General features: G+C 45.3%; 1 protein-coding gene across 4 annotated transcripts in view; it reads left to right on the forward strand.

Moving 5' to 3' along the window:
• LOC134469952 (myosin-10-like) overlaps positions 1-16,683 on the forward strand; it is a 130,506-nt gene that overhangs the window by 65,932 nt on the left and 47,891 nt on the right. For all 4 annotated transcript variants that reach the window (XM_063223991.1, XM_063223984.1, XM_063223978.1 and 1 more), the window contains 9 exons: positions 4,128-4,220; positions 6,139-6,202; positions 7,286-7,384; positions 8,537-8,680; positions 11,997-12,092; positions 13,319-13,437; positions 13,800-13,952; positions 14,538-14,711; positions 15,948-16,121. In XM_063223991.1, coding sequence (XP_063080061.1) covers positions 4,128-4,220; positions 6,139-6,202; positions 7,286-7,384; positions 8,537-8,680; positions 11,997-12,092; positions 13,319-13,437; positions 13,800-13,952; positions 14,538-14,711; positions 15,948-16,121 — 1,116 coding nt within the window. The remainder of the gene's footprint in view (positions 1-4,127; positions 4,221-6,138; positions 6,203-7,285; positions 7,385-8,536; positions 8,681-11,996; positions 12,093-13,318; positions 13,438-13,799; positions 13,953-14,537; positions 14,712-15,947; positions 16,122-16,683) is intronic.

Raw genomic sequence — 16,683 nt, forward strand, 5'->3', positions numbered from 1 at the left:
TTACAGTCCAAATAATTTTTGTCATGTTGACACAGTTGAGAGGCATTTCAGTGCTGGCAGGGGGGTTACGCAGAAGCTATTTTCCAAGCGGTGTGGACCTCACACATGTGTTGTAGGGAGGTTTTTTTTATCACATTATTGTTCAATAAGAATGCAGAACATTCTGGAAATCGATGCTCGGGGGCCGCCCCGGGGGTGCGATCCCCTGGCACCACTTAGTAGTTCACCTCCCGCCTCTACAAAGACCTGCCTTCCTCAAAACACCTCCCCTACCCTCAGCCTCTCACCACACCACACTGCACCACAACAACACCTTCTCTTTTTCTCCTCTCCCCCTTTTCCCCATTCAATGATCTGACATGAAAGCATTCCTGCCTAGTCTGAGGCCTGTCAGTGCTCTCTGCTGGAAAAGACACAATTTTTTTCTCCTCTTCTTCTTCATTTTGTTCTCCCTATAACTTAACTCAGATCTGATGAATTTAGGGGTTCCATAGAATCACGGGGGCCCTCTGAGGAATGTGTGTGTGCGTGCGTGTGTGTGTGCGTGCGTGCGTGTGTGTGTGCGCCTGCGTGCATGTGAGAGAGGCTTGCTTTAGCCTCAACCGCACAGCTCCCAGTATCCTGGCTGTGTGTCCTGGCTCTGCATTACACTGCACACCTGGAGCTTGATAGAGAACCCTATCACCTCTCCTCCTCCTCCTCCTCCTCCTCCTCCTCCCCACCACCACCTCCTCCATCCTCCGACCTCCTTTCAGCGCTCCCTCTCTCTCTGTATCCAATTAAAGCTGGCCAGGTCTGGGCCGCGTGAGCCGGCTGCATTGGAATGCACCAGGCACAGGGCAGAGAGGAAGAGCAAGCAGCGACCTTAGAGAGCAGGGGAAGAGGAGGAGCACAGAAGTTTGCAGGGTTACAGCAGCGGTAGCCAGCGTTGTCCAGGCAACACAGAGGAAGAGCAGGCAACCCTCCTCATCTCCACCTCCACCTCCACCCCCCACACCTCCTCTCCCCACACCTCCTCTCCTCTCTTTTACTATTCTCTCCTCTCCTTTTCTCTCCTCTCCACCACCACTTTCACCACTCCATCCACTCTGGAGGAGGTGGGGTAACTTTATGTGGTGGGCTTCATCTGTGTCACTGCCACTGCCAGTGCCATTACCATGGACTGGGGCGTGGGCTGTTGCTGTGTGAGAGGCAGCGGTGGCCCTCTGTGCAGAACAAGCAGCTCTGTGCAAATGGTGATCCTCTCAGCTGTCACCGCTGAATGGGAAACAGAAAACCGGTTTTGCTGTGTGCTGCACCAGAAAAAGACTTCTGGGTCAGCCCCCCCTTCTTTTCTACGGGCGCGAAATGGGACAGTTCTCAAGCACACAGCCCTGCTTGCCCCCTTTCGCCCACTTTCTCTCTCTCTCTCTCTCTCTCTCTCTCTCTCTCTCTCTCTCTCTCTCTCTCTCTCTCTCTCTCTCTCTCTCTCTCTCTCTCTCTCCTCACACCCTTTCATTCATCCCAGTCTCCTTCTTGCTTGTTTCTCTCTCTCTCTCTCTCCCTCTCTCTCTCTCTCCTTCGCTCTCTCTCCTTCGCTCTCTCTTTCTTTTCTATTCCTTCCATCTCTCTCATTCTCTCCCCCATCTACCCCCCACTCAGTCCTTTTTCTCTCTAACTAGGGCTGGCCAGCATTCTGTCGCAGGGCCCTGCTCTGCTCAGTTCTGTCCTGCTCTGGGTGCCATTTTGCCACTGTTGAGTGGGTGAAACTGGAGAGAGTGCTCCCTCTCTTCTCTCTCTCTCTCTCTCTCTCTCTCTCTCTCTCTCTCTCTCTCTCTCTCTCCCTCTCTCCCTCTCTCTCTCTCTCTCTCTCTCTCTCTCTCTCTCTCTCTCTCTCTCTCTCTCTCTCTGTCCCGTTCCTCAGAGGCTCCACAAACTAGGCCTGCTGTTATGTGGCCGCCAGGGCTATTTCTGGCCTCTCAGGCCCTTGGCCTCCTTAGAGTGGCTTGAGCGCGGTCCTCCACATCCCAAAGAGACAGGAATGTCACTCTTCAGTGCTGATTGGGTCTGCCAGCCCAGAGCGTGTTGTGCCCTACCCATATTGGAGACCAGAAGCCGGGGGGAGAGAGAGAGAGAGAGAGAGAGGGAAGACACTGAAGTTGTTCTTCGGTGCCACTTGGGTCTTTTCGCACAGAGCTTGGATATGAGAGAGAGAGAGAGGGAGAGAGAGAGAAAGGGTGGATGAGTGGGACAGGGGTGATGAGAGGGACAGAGAAAGACAAAATACTGTAGTCGCTCTTCTGTGCCGCAGTGGGCTTTTAGCACAGAGCCCTACCAAGCTTCAAGAGGGAGGGAGGGAGAGAGAGAGAGAGAGAGAGAGAGAGAGAGAGAGAGAGAGAGAGAGAAAGAAATACTAGAAGGTCAGGGGAGTGGTGAAGGAAAAAAAGGAAGAAAGGGAGTAAGGAAGCCAGAACAAAGGGCTGTAAAGGAGTGGAAAAGACTGAACTGCAGTCAGGAAAATTGATGGAGGAGAAAAGGGGATCAGAAAGCCCTCTTTCTCTCAGCCAGACCAGTGTGTGGGGAAGGGAGAGGCTGGCTGGCATCGACCTCTCAGGTTTCTGGACTGGACATTACATAAACACCTCACAACAAACGCCACACACACACACACACACACAAATCAAAATACACTTTTCCAATATGGCAACATATTAGACAATAAAGCTTTTTGAGTCTTGACTCTTATCGACCTCCGTCAGGGCCTGACCACTTCAGCTCCCTCTCATGATTACTACAAAAGTTTTTAAGATCTGCTCTTCCCAGTTCTGCCACCCTCACTATAGGGGAGAAGGGTAGAGCTGGAAACCCATTGTGCAGTGTGTACTCTGAGGAGAGGAAAGGGTGCTCCATCTTGGTGATGAATGTTTTATAGTTTGTTATTTTACGAGGAACTGTAATAATAGAGGTAGATACTTATCTGGACTCGGCCGGAGAACACAATAATTGTGTCAGATATTGCGCAGGCCCGTTAATGTTAGTCTGTAATGGATGGAGTTTATTTGCGCACCGTCTGTACAATTAGAGCGGTGTTTTTCCATATCTCCTCGCCTTGGGGTCATGTTTGCTATGCAGCACGGAGGCAGCACAGCAGCGCAGACACGTCCGCTGAGATGTTTGTATTGTCTCGGACACGGCTGCACTCTCTCAATGTATGTTGTATATTTATTCGCCGGAGTGGAGCGGGGGTTCCGGACTGATCAGTGTTAGTTGCACTGCCTCAGTCACACCACCCCACACCACACATCCATTATTTCCATTTTAGTTTTTATTGCTTCTCTGCAAGGGAGATTGTATGTGGTTTAATGTTACCCAGTGCATGTTGCGTGGATTTATATGCCAAGGTTTGAAGGTTAATTATTTAAGTCAGCACTGTGATTTATACACGGGGGAAACATGCTACTCTGTGCTTTGCGTCATCAGGTGTTTGTGTTTCTATCTCTTCTCGAATCAAGTTTCATGATAATTCAGCATGTCCATATTTTTAAATACTAAAATACTTTGCACCCTTTCAACGAATGTATCTGCTTTTTTATGTTACCTGCCTGAGATATCCTCACATGGACAGACTGATTTTGTAGGGGTTGTTATGGGATAGCTTTCTGGTCTTACAGTGGCCTGTGGATTTATACTCTGCTCAGGTTAGGAGAGCCGAGACGTTTTTATGTATGCATTTTTGGGATGTATTGATACGTTTTTAATTTTGCGTCTCTCCCACAAGAGAGATTAATGACCTGGAATTAAGCATCTTTTTTTGGACCAGCATCACATTGACGCATTGCAGATCACTTTCAGCATTTTTCGTCCATCAAAAAAAAAGCGTGTAACCCTGTCTCTCTGTCTTTCTTTCTTTTCCAAAAAGGTTGTGAAACTGACCTGAGTTTTCTTCACGGGGTCTTAACGTGGATTTCATTCTTCCTGGGGTTAAATGGGGGGAGTTGCATTTCACCATTCATACAGCACTGTTGTGTTATGGGAAGCTGAAGGCTGCGGCAAATGGGAACAATGGTGACATAATAATGGGAGCTAACATCTTTGTTTTCTCGTTCCCCTTTCTCCTTCTGTTTTTCCTCTCTCTCTTTCACACACAGGGCGAGCTGGAGAAACAGCTACTGCAGGCCAACCCCATCCTGGAGTCCTTTGGGAACGCCAAGACAGTGAAAAACGACAACTCCTCACGTTTTGTAAGCACCTGCTCCAAAAACTTTGCGAACCGTGGTGTTGGGTTGTCAAGAGACGAATGTGGACGGTAGCTGAATTGGCTGACCACAGAGAACTCTTCAGGGAGAGGCAGAATAATAAACCTGCCATGCCTGATGACTTACTCCATAGATCCTTTAGACACAATTCAGGAAATAGATGAAGAATTACATCAAATTTGTCTTTTAGGTTAAGGCTTTTATTTAAGACCACTGTGGCTAAGACTTGTAAGCACACTATGGCACTTTTCACATAATTTCATACAGATACACAGATGCAATAACAAAAAAAAAACAATTCTTAATACCTATCCAGTGGTGTATATTGACACTTTTAGCTGTAGGAAAACTGATGACATTACTCAGTGAAGTTACCTGTGTTGGATGGATTGATAAGGTAGAGACGGTCCATAAGAAGTTTCTTCTGTAAGGATCTAAGCTGCAATCCTATGGCAGCCATGCTTCTTTTGGAGACTAGGAGAATGAATGGAGTTCAATGGAAAGTCAAACCTATTTTGGAGACCAGACTTGATCTCACTCTGTTGCGTTGTTGACTCTTCGTATGATTTCTTCATGGTTACCATGGTTGGTGCGGCATTGTTCAGATAGCAGAGAGTTCTCACTCTCCAAACTGAAAATAAAAAGCTGCAGTTTTTTCATCGATGTGAACAGAAAATCTCAAGTGAAATGTGTGCATACTTTCTACAGTAATAAATCTACACTGAATATGTTTTGTAGAAGCTGACTAAAGACAGTCTAAACATGTTTGAATGTTAGCATTGTTTCAGGGACCGTAGAAGGGAAGAATGCAACTTTATTCTGGGTGTTGTGCTTTAGCATAGAGCCGATAGACCATAAAAAGGTCTACAAGATGAATGCAGAAGTAAGCTAAGTCCAGAGATATGCTGTGGGAAGTGTCCGGTTATCTAGTGATGTCTGACATCTGTGGCCGAGTGTTTATGCTGAGCAGGAGCCCGCGAGAAGAATGCAGGTCCACTCATTCCTCATAAAGGTGATAGTGCGTAGCCCGCACTCCTAAAATCGTCAGCCAGGGCCGCTGACAGCTTTGGCCAGGCCCAGCATAGAGGTGTCTGAAAGCCCCCCTTTCTCAATACATACCATGTAGCAATGTAACCCCCTCTTTAGCTGGGTCTGGGACACCTGACCCATTTGTCCACCCACCCTCCACCCTGTCGGCTGCTCTGGCGTCAGCACTGGATCGTGCGATGGCATCATCGCCACATTTTTTCATGTGTACATTATCAAGTCAGAGATACTTCACCCCTACTGCCAGGAATCCTGGGGCTCCACCTCGACACACTGCCCAAGGCCGAGTTTACCCAGATGGCCCAAGCAGCAAATACCTCAGGAGGGTGGTGCCAACCACACATCCTGTACCTGCCCTGCTCTGCCATACCCATGTGTCACTCCCCCACCCGTGGCCCGCCCCCCTGAAAAGACCATCCCAGCCCCCAGACTCACATGCCGTGGATTCCTAGCCCACCACTTTTTTGCCCTTAAATAGACATGGCAGTTGCAGGGCCAGCTCTACTTTTCTCCCCATGCTCTGGGTCTGGATCCCGAATTGCGGCATGTTCTTTTTTCTTTTTTTTAAAGTGTGGCCACATGGGCCATCTGAGGCCGATGGTTCCCAGCGTGTAAAGACCTGATTAAAACCAGACGGTGTTTGCGTGATGCTGAAATAGGCCCTCTCAGGCCCCAGACATCTAGTGTAGAATGTTCCGCTCACCAAAAGATGGAGTTGGGGGGAAGTAGATGGGTGCCATGGCCACATCACCACAACATAAACACTGATTAGGCTGGAATGACTCACCTGCATGTGGTAAATGCTCACTGCACAGATTACTGCTACTAACCTGATCTCAATCTCTGCTGCTTACAGGGGAAATTCATCAGAGTCAACTTTGACGTCACCGGTTACATTGTTGGAGCCAACATTGAGACCTGTATCCTTTTTGGAGGAAGATGAGAATTGGAGGAGTGGGGGTTAAGGGGTGGTCAAGGAGTTATAAGAAGACATGGGAAGCAACAGGTGTATGCCTTTCCATCGGTGGTGGTAGAAGATAACAATGAGTAAAAAGGGGGAGGAGGAAGAGAAAGGTGAGAGATGGTTGCATTAACAGCAGGAGAGTGGAAGAGACAGCCTTGGAGAGAGAGAGAGAAAGAGAGAGAGAGAGAGAGAGAGAGAGAGAGAGAGAGAGAGAGATACGTAGTCTGAAGAAGACTGTGGGGTTGGGTTTGGGTGGTCAGAGTTGGTTGTGGAAATGACCGGTGGTTAGCGTGTGTGTGTGTGTGTGTGTGGTGGGGGGTGTAGAGAGAGTGGGGATGTGGTTTGGCAGACGCCGTCTCCAGAGTTTATGCATCGCCACAGGAATTTGGCCCCAGTAGAGACCCAGGCCTAGTGGTCCTCACTGAGATGGCGTCCGGCTCCCCTCTCCTCTGCTCTCCCTCACTCACTCGTTTTGTACCGTTCCTCTGGACACCAAAAGCAGAGTGCCTCTTTCCTGTCCTTGTTCTTACTGGGGTGGCGAATGGCATGCACACACACACGCACACACACACTCACACACGCACACACACACATACCGATGCACACGCACACATACACACAGAGACCTCTCATTCTCTCATATTACCGTTGTCAGACCCCTTCACCCCCACCCCCCACCCTTCCTACAAAGATTAAGGGCTTTCGCAACACTTGGCCTAGACAGGCTGTGATTTACAAGCTGGCATGATTTTTATGAGGCTTTTTTCACCCAAGTGGAAAGAAAAGAGCACTTCTTATTGTTGTGTAGCGCTGCCTTTGGATGCACACATCAGCTTACAGTAATGTCCTAATAGCAACCACACTATCCCTAATACAGCCAAGCTTATCCCGAAAAGGACTCCTAGTACTTAACGTTAGTTCCAGTATGTGGCTTGTCCCCCTATTTTAAAACAATGCAAAAAGTTAATCTATTAAAGCATTTTATTTGGTCAGAGGTTACCATTAAGAACCACCACTGCCCCTTAACTGATTTGAACAGACCTTCTGGAAAAATCCAGAGCGATACGTCAGGCCAAAGATGAGCGAACCTTCCATATCTTCTATCAGCTGCTCTCCGGAGCAGGGGAGCATCTGAAATGTGAGTAGGCCTGGGCCTGGCTGACTTTTGTCATCCATCTGTGATAGATTATGTTGTTTGTCAAGAGAATAAGCAATATTGTCGTTAAATGGGTCGTAATACCGTGTCCAACTGCAAGCAATGCATCACTACTGTGCAACCGCCACTGTATATTCATCCTTTGTTAGATCCTGTTCAGTAGTAGCGTATCAGTTATCCTTCCAAATCCCAAGAGTATTGTTATTAACTTTCAACAGGTTAGCAATATCCTTCCATCCATTTGCTACTTAATTCAAGTTTTTGTAATGTTCTCTGGAAGTGTCACATAACTCCAAGCAGCTGAATAAGCTCGAAGAGGTTGGCGATGGCAATGTGACGCCACTAAAATACGAATGGACAAAGTGACAAAAAGGTTGCTTAGCAATGCGTTCACTTGGGACAGCCCAAGAAAAAAAATACGGGATGGATCGGAGGTTGTCGCTTTCAGTCCCTTGCGTCATTTGCAGTTAGCTTTCAGATGCTTGGCGATGTCTCGTTCCAGCCCTTCTCTGCTTTATTCAAGTTTTTATAATGTTCTCTGGAATTGTCACATTAATCCGACCAGCAGTATAGACTTAAAACCATGGCAACGTGGCCAGCATACAAGTGGTCAAAGTGACAAAAAGGCGATGGAAATGGAAAAATAATGGGATGTAATGGATTTTGTAGCTTTCAGTCTGTTGTGTCGTTTGCAGTTAGGACATGGTAAATTTAGTGGGAAATCTTAGTATTTGACATTTACAGCTTTGAGTTTTTCTCTAGTTCTTGGAGTTAGAGTGATATAACTGTCTTATTTTTACTGCTGCATTCCTGTTCCTTTTTGATAGAAGTGTAACTTTGTAGCCCATGAGCCCCTTCTCTGCTATGTTTTCATGTCCCATTCCTGTCCCAAAATGTGTGGTGTACAGTTGCATTATTCCTTCTGAAATTCCTGAGACTCAGTCCTTTGTGTGTGTGTGTGTGTGTGTGTGTGTGTGTGTGTGTGTGTGTGTGCGTGTGGCGGGCGAGTGTGCGTGCGTGCGTGCGTGCCTGCGTGCGTGCGTGTGTGTGTGCGCGTGCACTCCTGTGTGCGTGTGTGTGTGTCTCCGTCTGCATATGTGTGCGTCTGTGTGTCTCTGTGTCATCCGACTCCAGCCGATCTGCTCCTGGAGGGCTTCAACAGCTACCGCTTCCTGTCCAATGGCAACGTCCCTATTCCAGGCCAGCAGGACAAAGACAACTTCCAGGAGACCATGGAGGCCATGCACATCATGACATTCAACCACGACGAGATCGTCGGTCAGAACACAGCACACAACCTCACACACTGTAGCCTACCTCACCAGCAGCACACACAGCACAACACAACACAACCTTGTTTCAAATATATTTATTGTGAAACATTTCTTTCAAGGCACTTGATTTGACATTTACATGTTTCCTTTTTACGAAAAAGTCTGACACATACATAAACAACAAAAAAGGCATAGCAACAATATCTATAAATATAATAGGGACAATAAAAACAAATGACAACTAGACTGCCTGTGCAGTCGCCTTCGACTGCTTAAGGTATATCCCCGAAACGCGACGCTTCCAGTCCCCCGTCATTCCTACCACTCCCGTCCACCATTTCGTAAACGTATATGATACATACAGACGTGACATGACGTGCATAGGCTTAAAACCAAACGGCTATTGTGAAAATGAAGCAAAAAATGGGGCAAATGGTAATACTGTTTTAATGGTCCAGTGGATATACCACATTAAGTACAGTGTAATAACCAGTGTAAAAATATTGAAGACAATGTAATTCCAGTGTAACACCGCCATTTCTTTTACTTACATCATGTGTTTGTGCATAAGTGGTATTACATGGTATTGCATATTGTTACACTGGTATTACACTATATTACATGGTATTGCATACTGTTACACTCGTTATTACACTGTACCTGATATTGCATATTGTTACATTAGTATTACACTAGTATTACATGGTATTAATTAAATATTGTTACATTGGTTATTACACTGTACCTAATATGGTAGATTCACTGAAATGGTGAACCATTAAAATAAGGTGTTACCGGGCAAATCAATCCACCCAGTCAGAAGTTATGGGCCAAATGAAAATTCCGCCATTTTGAAAGTGTTGTCTTCCAAACTTGAATCAGTTCATGAACCTACCTTAGAGCATTCACACACAAAATCTGGGACAAATCCATCCACCCGGTCAGTAGTTAAGGGCCAAACAATAATTCGGCCATCTTGAATTCAGCCATCTTGAAAGTGTTGACCTCCAAACTCGAAGCAGTTCATGAACCTACCCTAGAGCATTCACACACCAAATCTGGGACAAATCCATCCACCCGGTCAGAAGTTATGGACCAAAAAAAAATTCGGCCATCTTGAATTCAGCCATCTTGAAAGTGTTGACCTCCCAACTCGAAGCAGTTCATGAACCTACCCTAGAGCATTCACACACCAAATCTGGGACAAATCCATCCACCCGGTCAGAAGTTATGGACCAAACAAAAATTCGGCCATCTTGAATTCAGCCATCTTAAAAGTGTTGACCTCCAAACTCGAATCAGTTCATGAACCTGCCCTAGAGCATTCACCCAGAAAATCTGGGACAAATCCAAACATCCGTTCAAAAGTTATCGCGTTAACACGAAAGACCTTACACGGCGGCGGCGGCGGCGGCGCACGCAAAACCATTACATCCCGACGCTCCGCGTTTCGGGGATATAATAATAACATTAAGGTACTGAAAATAAAAACAAAAACACAGTAAGTGACAGTGTCCCGCTGTAAAGAGATTAAGTAACAGCTCCAAGAGCTACAGGACTACAACACCCCCCCCCCCCCCCCTTGACCTTGGATTATTGTAGCCTATGTAGAATTTTAAATTGTATCAGACAGTGTCGGGTGTTAATGGAACAGTCATGTATATGTTCAAGGCATTCTTCCCACACATACTGAGGTATTTGAGTTCCAAGCTCCGTTTCCCATTTGTCTTTTAGGGCATCCGTTTTGGGAGAACTCATGCTCAGCAATGTGCCATACAGTTGAGAGATAATGGAGTGTGACCTGGCAAACATTTTAATGGAGATCTCCAAAGCATTGGGTGTTACCGTTTCAAAATCCGGGAGATGTGTTTTGACATAGTTCCTAATCTGGAGAAATCTGGAGAAATACAAGTCCCAAATGTTTCTTATCCCAGACTCCCTCCACACATTGAATGCTCCATCTAAGGTGGAGGGGGTGAAAGTCGGGTTGGCTGCTACTGGCAACAGAGAGGACAGCACACCAAGATTGAAATGTTTTCTCATTTGTTTCCATGTCCTAATAGTATCATGTTATAGGGTTGTTCTTGTAATATGTTTTGCTGACCTTCACAGGTGCTAGTAAAACTGCTCTTATTGAGTATGGTAAACAATCTTCACGCTCCATCTCCAACCCATTGAAAGGTGATGGGGCATCCTCCAACCAGTGTGCTATAGAGCGCAACCCAGCAGCCCAATAGTAGTGCTTGAAGTCCGGTAGTGCTAGCCCTCCAACAGGTTTATGCTTACATAGGTGTTCCTTTTTAATTCTGTGTGCTTTGTAGTTCCATATACGTAAATGGAAGAACGATGGAGTCTATTTTCTTAAAGAAAGATTTAGTGAGAAATATAGGCAGGTTTGGAAAAAGGTAAAATATCTGAGGGAGAAAGATCATTTTGATGGCATTGACCCTTCCCAAAACAACACAACACAACCTAACATGATGTGTATGGAATCTCCCACGACGAGATCATCAGTCAGAGCAGAGATTCTTTAAGTATATAGAGATATGCCAACATAATAGGTTTCTATGGGCACCTAACATGACCAGGTTCCGGTCTGCCTAAAGGGGCGTGTCATAATGCTCCTAGCATTGAATAGAACAGTCCTCAGGTCTGCCTAGGTCTGCCTAAAGGGGGATTTCCCCCCCAATAATAGAACCAGGAAACAATGGGCCAATGGAACCTCTCTCTCTCTACTCTCTCTGGTCAGAGCACAGCACGCAACTTTACACACTACACACTGTGGCCTACCTCGCCAGCACCACACACAGCAGAGCACATAACAACATACCTACAACAACATTAACACAGCCTAACATGATGTGTCTGGAATCTCCCACGATGAGATCATCGGTCAGAGCACAGCATGCAACGCTCTACTGTATAGGCTACCTCGCCAGGACCACACACAGTAGAGCACATAACAACACATAACAACACAACACAACACAACACAACACAACACAACACAACACAACACAACATGATGTGTCTGCAATCTTGCAATGTGGTCATCGCCACCACCACAAAGCAAAAAGGACAAGTAAAATCTGCCAACCATAAAGCCAAGTACTGTGTAAACTTATGAGGGCTCTAGTTATGAGGTCCCTCTCACAAAGAGTGGGCTTTGAAGACGTTTTTAATACTTTTTTCCACATGTATGACACATAATGCACTGCGCAGAGAAACCCTGTGATAAATGAGCACACTCACACACTCGTCACCCCTATTAAAGTTTACCCATAGTAAAGCTCGCCCCCTTTTTTGAATTGACTTTGCAGCCATGCTTAAGGTGGTCTCCGCCGTGCTGCAGTTTGGTAACGTTGTCTTCAAGAAGGAGAGGAACACGGACCAGGCCTCCATGCCTGAGAACACAGGTGAGGAATACGTACTACAGTAACCTCAACTCAAATTCATACAGAGTTCAGATGCAGAACCCTCTAAGTGCATTTGTGATGAGTTCGCTATAATAGGCTGAATTTCTATAAGTTTTGTGACCTTAAAAAATGAAATAGAAAAAAATATTCTTGGGCTTGACTTGAAGTACTTGATAATATTATGTAATTGGCTTTTTGATTGTGATTACTTGGTGGAAATGCTATTTAAAAATGAAATTTTACAGGTTTTTGTAACGTCTTTTAGAGGGTTTTGCATCCGAGCTCTTCATATTACTTCAATGTGTGGCGATCACATGAATCGTCAGCTCAGAGCCAAGTGAAACATCACTACTGTTTATCAGGGAAATGTATGCGTAACACATTCGAGATTACATCACTAGACCCACTGGATTGTGCTTGTGTTGACTGGACAAAAGCCATGTGCATGAAAGATGACTTTCACGGTGACAAATTCCATTTTAAAAATCCATGAAACGTTTGGCATGAAACCATTTTATACAGTTAGCTCCCCGTATTTTTTTCACCATCGGCTAATGTGGGGAAGACTAAAGCTTTTGCGGTCATTTTAAGTCAAATTAAGAAACTGAAGTCTGTGAACCTTACTAAATGTGGTATGGCTTCACACACTATTTCCTCTTTGCGAGCTGCTGTGCTTGGAAATGCTAAGGTGCATAACCTGGCAGAGAGCAGAGGGTGCCATTAGCCATTTCCCCAAAGTTCAGTCACTCTACATTAGCTTCTAGTGGTGTTTAGTAGGTTGTAAGGCCTTATAATGAGTAGGGGGTCAGAGCCAACATGAACTGCCGCATTATGGGTCATTTTACTATTAAAGCAATTTTGGGAGTGCGTTGAATGTAAACTGAACCATTACCAATGTACGGGAGACCAGCAAGTTACAGCAAATAATGTGTAAATGTCCAATGAGTTGCACGTTTACATTTGTGGCATTCTCCCATAGCACTGCACCCCCCTCTCTCTCATCTTTCTTTGGGCTGACATCGGAAAGTTGAAAATACGGTAGTTAAAAGTGCAATTTTAACACAATATTAGAGCATCAATATAGACCAATAATTGAGTATTTTTGTCTTGCATGTAGGCCCAGGCTGTCAGGGCCCCCCTTGGCTCTTGGGCCCCTGGGCCTGGGCCCTGTTGGCCCATGCAGTAATCCATTCTTGTTTCTGTACTTGTACTGTGTCCCCATCCAGCTGCTCAGAAGCTTTGTCACCTGTTGGGCATGAATGTGATGGAGTTCACACGGGCCATCCTCAGTCCCCGCATCAAGGTGGGCCGGGACTATGTGCAGAAAGCCCAGACCAAAGAACAGGTAATGAGACGTTTCTCATTGTGCAATAAGTCAAATGTTTTCACTTTGTTCATTGTGAAAAGTCAAATGGTGCCTTTCTTTTATCACCATAAAATGAAGCATAACATAGTACATGAAGAAAAACACAAACATTTTTAGAGTAGTAGAGTAGAGTAACTTTATTGATCCCTGGGGAGAAATTAAGGTGATTTAATCATAGATTTAAATGTAGTGATTTTAATCATTAGTAATTTTGTAATTTAGATGTTAGAAATGTACTTATTAAGTGATTTAAATGAAATATGGTGTATGTTTCCACATTGTTCTCCATGTGGTCTGCTCTGTGCCCCTCATCCTCACCCTCTGTGTCATCCCCATCCCAGGCTGACTTTGCGGTGGAGGCCCTGGCTAAGGCCACATATGAGCGCCTGTTCCGCTGGCTGGTCCACCGCATCAACAAGGCTCTGGACCGCACCAAGCGCCAGGGGGCCTCCTTCATCGGGATTCTCGACATCGCCGGCTTTGAGATCTTTGAGGTACTTTGCAATACACTTAGCAGACAATGGAGCGTCTTACATGCCTTTTTAACAAAAATAGCTAAGGCATTACAAAAAAATGCTGTACAAAACTGCAGATGAGTGTAGAAATAAAGAGTTAAGTGTGGTATTGCAAAATTGAGCTAGCTAAGCTACAGGTAGTGTTGGTAAATGGGGGTTAGTTTGTTAGGTTGTATGGTAGTACCACAGACTTACAGTATGCTGCAAACCCTCCAAAAAGCTATACAACGACAAAGTGCAGTAACTACATATTTTGTCAAAATTGGCTTTAGACCGAACATGGTCTTCATTACACCTCCTTATGGTGCAAATTTGTCCCGTTTTAGAAATATTGCTATGTCGATTTAGTAGTAAAAACAATATCCAACCTAATACCAAGGCTTTGAAGGCATTTTTCTCAGTTTCAGTGTTGGCGCAGTTACTGTACTTTGTCTTTGTAGGGCAGTATGGTCTGATGCTCATTGGAAAACACACAGGTGCCGCATTTTAGAATTTTAGAATTTTCCCTAGCAGAATGGCTTAGAAAATCCTCCTCAACTGTCACTTCATTTGTCTCCTCCGCAGCTGAACTCCTTCGAGCAGCTGTGCATCAACTACACCAATGAGAAGCTGCAGCAGCTCTTCAACCACACCATGTTCATCCTGGAGCAGGAGGAGTACCAGAGGGAGGGCATCGAGTGGAGCTTCATCGACTTCGGACTCGACCTGCAGCCGTGCATAGACCTCATCGAGAGGCCGGTCAGTACTCTCACAAGCTCACGGCACATGACAACAACGTCATCTGTTGTTTTACGCAACAGCTTGCGTTGAAATTAATTTTGCTGAGTGCAGGTTTTTTTTTTTTTGCAAATGAAAGTGAGCTGTTTATTTTTAGACATCAGACATACACTTAACCAAGGTGTCCCAAAAATGCTTTTCAACTGAAGGTGAAAAGAATCACAAATGTATTATATAAAACAGCTTGTTTTCAGATGATTTTGCTGAGCACAGGGCTAATGCAAAGAAAGGTCAGTTGTTTATTTTGAGATATTTTTACAGAGTAGGTGCATACACATAACTAAGGTGTCCCGAAATTACCTGTACTGCATCAACTTAAGGTGAACAGAAACAGAAATGTATTTGATGAAACAGATTGTGTTGAGATACAATTGCTGAGCTCAGGGCTGCCACAGGTAATGGAAGGTACTGAATTTGCCGGTATTTCTAAAATTAGATGCATGATGCATCTATGCATATCTAAGGTGTCCCCACAGCATTTCTCACAAAATCTATGTCACATGAAAAAGAAACACTGCCTGCTAATGTAATGGAAATAACAATGTGGCAACATTAGAAGTTAATATACATTGAATGGACAGTCTCTTGGAGTGTCTTCGGTTATTTCGAGGTTATTTATATGGAGCTGACATGTTGCTTGAAGCAGATCGGCAGATAAAATATACACTCACGTTTTTGTGTCACGCTGGAAGGGTATGTCAAATACGGTATGTTTTCTGTCGACGTGAAAGTGAAGCAAGTAATGTCACATTATCGTATGTCACATTATCATCAGCATATATGGTGCTTTTGCAAGCCTCAGTTCAAAGTAGTAGGTAAATATCCAGTACGCTGTCACCTACACTTACTACATTATAGAGTAGTGTAATGGATGGTGTACGTTCACTAAATACATTATCATCATCACCCGCCCATTTTGTCATTGTCAAATTACTAATGTCAAATTTGGACTCCAAGTCTGTTAATAATAAAGTTTATTAAAAGTCTATTAGATAAAATAGACAGAAGTCCGCTTCAACCAGGATTTTTGTGCTCCCACTTATTGTTTATTTTTCCGTGAGGTTTCGGGTGAAACCCTTCTTCAGACTTACCTGGCTATTTGTCTGTCCTGCTCCCAGCCCCAGGTCAGGTGTTTGGATGGATGTGCGAGCCTTTAGTACTTACTACTTTCATTAAAGTGTATTGTGTCTGGTACAGAACAACCCTCCTGGTATCCTGGCCTTGCTGGATGAGGAGTGCTGGTTCCCCAAGGCCACGGACAAGACCTTTGTGGACAAGGTTCAGCAGGAGCTGGGCACACACACCAAGTTCCAGAAGCCCCGGCAGCTCAAGGACAAGGCCGACTTCTGTGTCATGCACTACGCTGGAAAGGTGCGGATACTGTACATGTGCCTCCATCCAGTGTTGCCTGGTAGCCTTTGCCCCTCACATGCATGCACGCATGCATGCGCACACACACACACACACACACACACACACACACACACACACACACACACACACACACACACACACACACACACACACACACACACACACACACGTGTCCTCCACCACCTCTCTCTCTCTCTCTCTCTCTCTCTCTCTCTCTCTCTCTCTCTCTCTCTCTCTCTCTCTCTCTCTCTCTCTCATTATCAAAAAGGCAACGAAATTGATCGCACATCAGCCCCTCTCAGACACACACACACACACACACACACACACACACACACACACACACACACACACACACACACACACACACACATACACGTACACATACACACCATCCACCACCATTCTCCCCATGGCTCAGATGATGCTAAATAAGTCATGAGTCTGGTCAGGTTGTTTCATCCCGTAGTAGCCAGTACAGGTTCTCTGGATACGGCAGTTGAAACAGATAGCTTTGTTTGTGGAATGAAATTGACAAAGGGAAGGAAATATTGTATTC

The sequence above is a fragment of the Engraulis encrasicolus genome, chromosome 2 (assembly GCF_034702125.1).
Source record: "Engraulis encrasicolus isolate BLACKSEA-1 chromosome 2, IST_EnEncr_1.0, whole genome shotgun sequence".
NCBI lineage: Eukaryota > Metazoa > Chordata > Actinopteri > Clupeiformes > Engraulidae > Engraulis > Engraulis encrasicolus.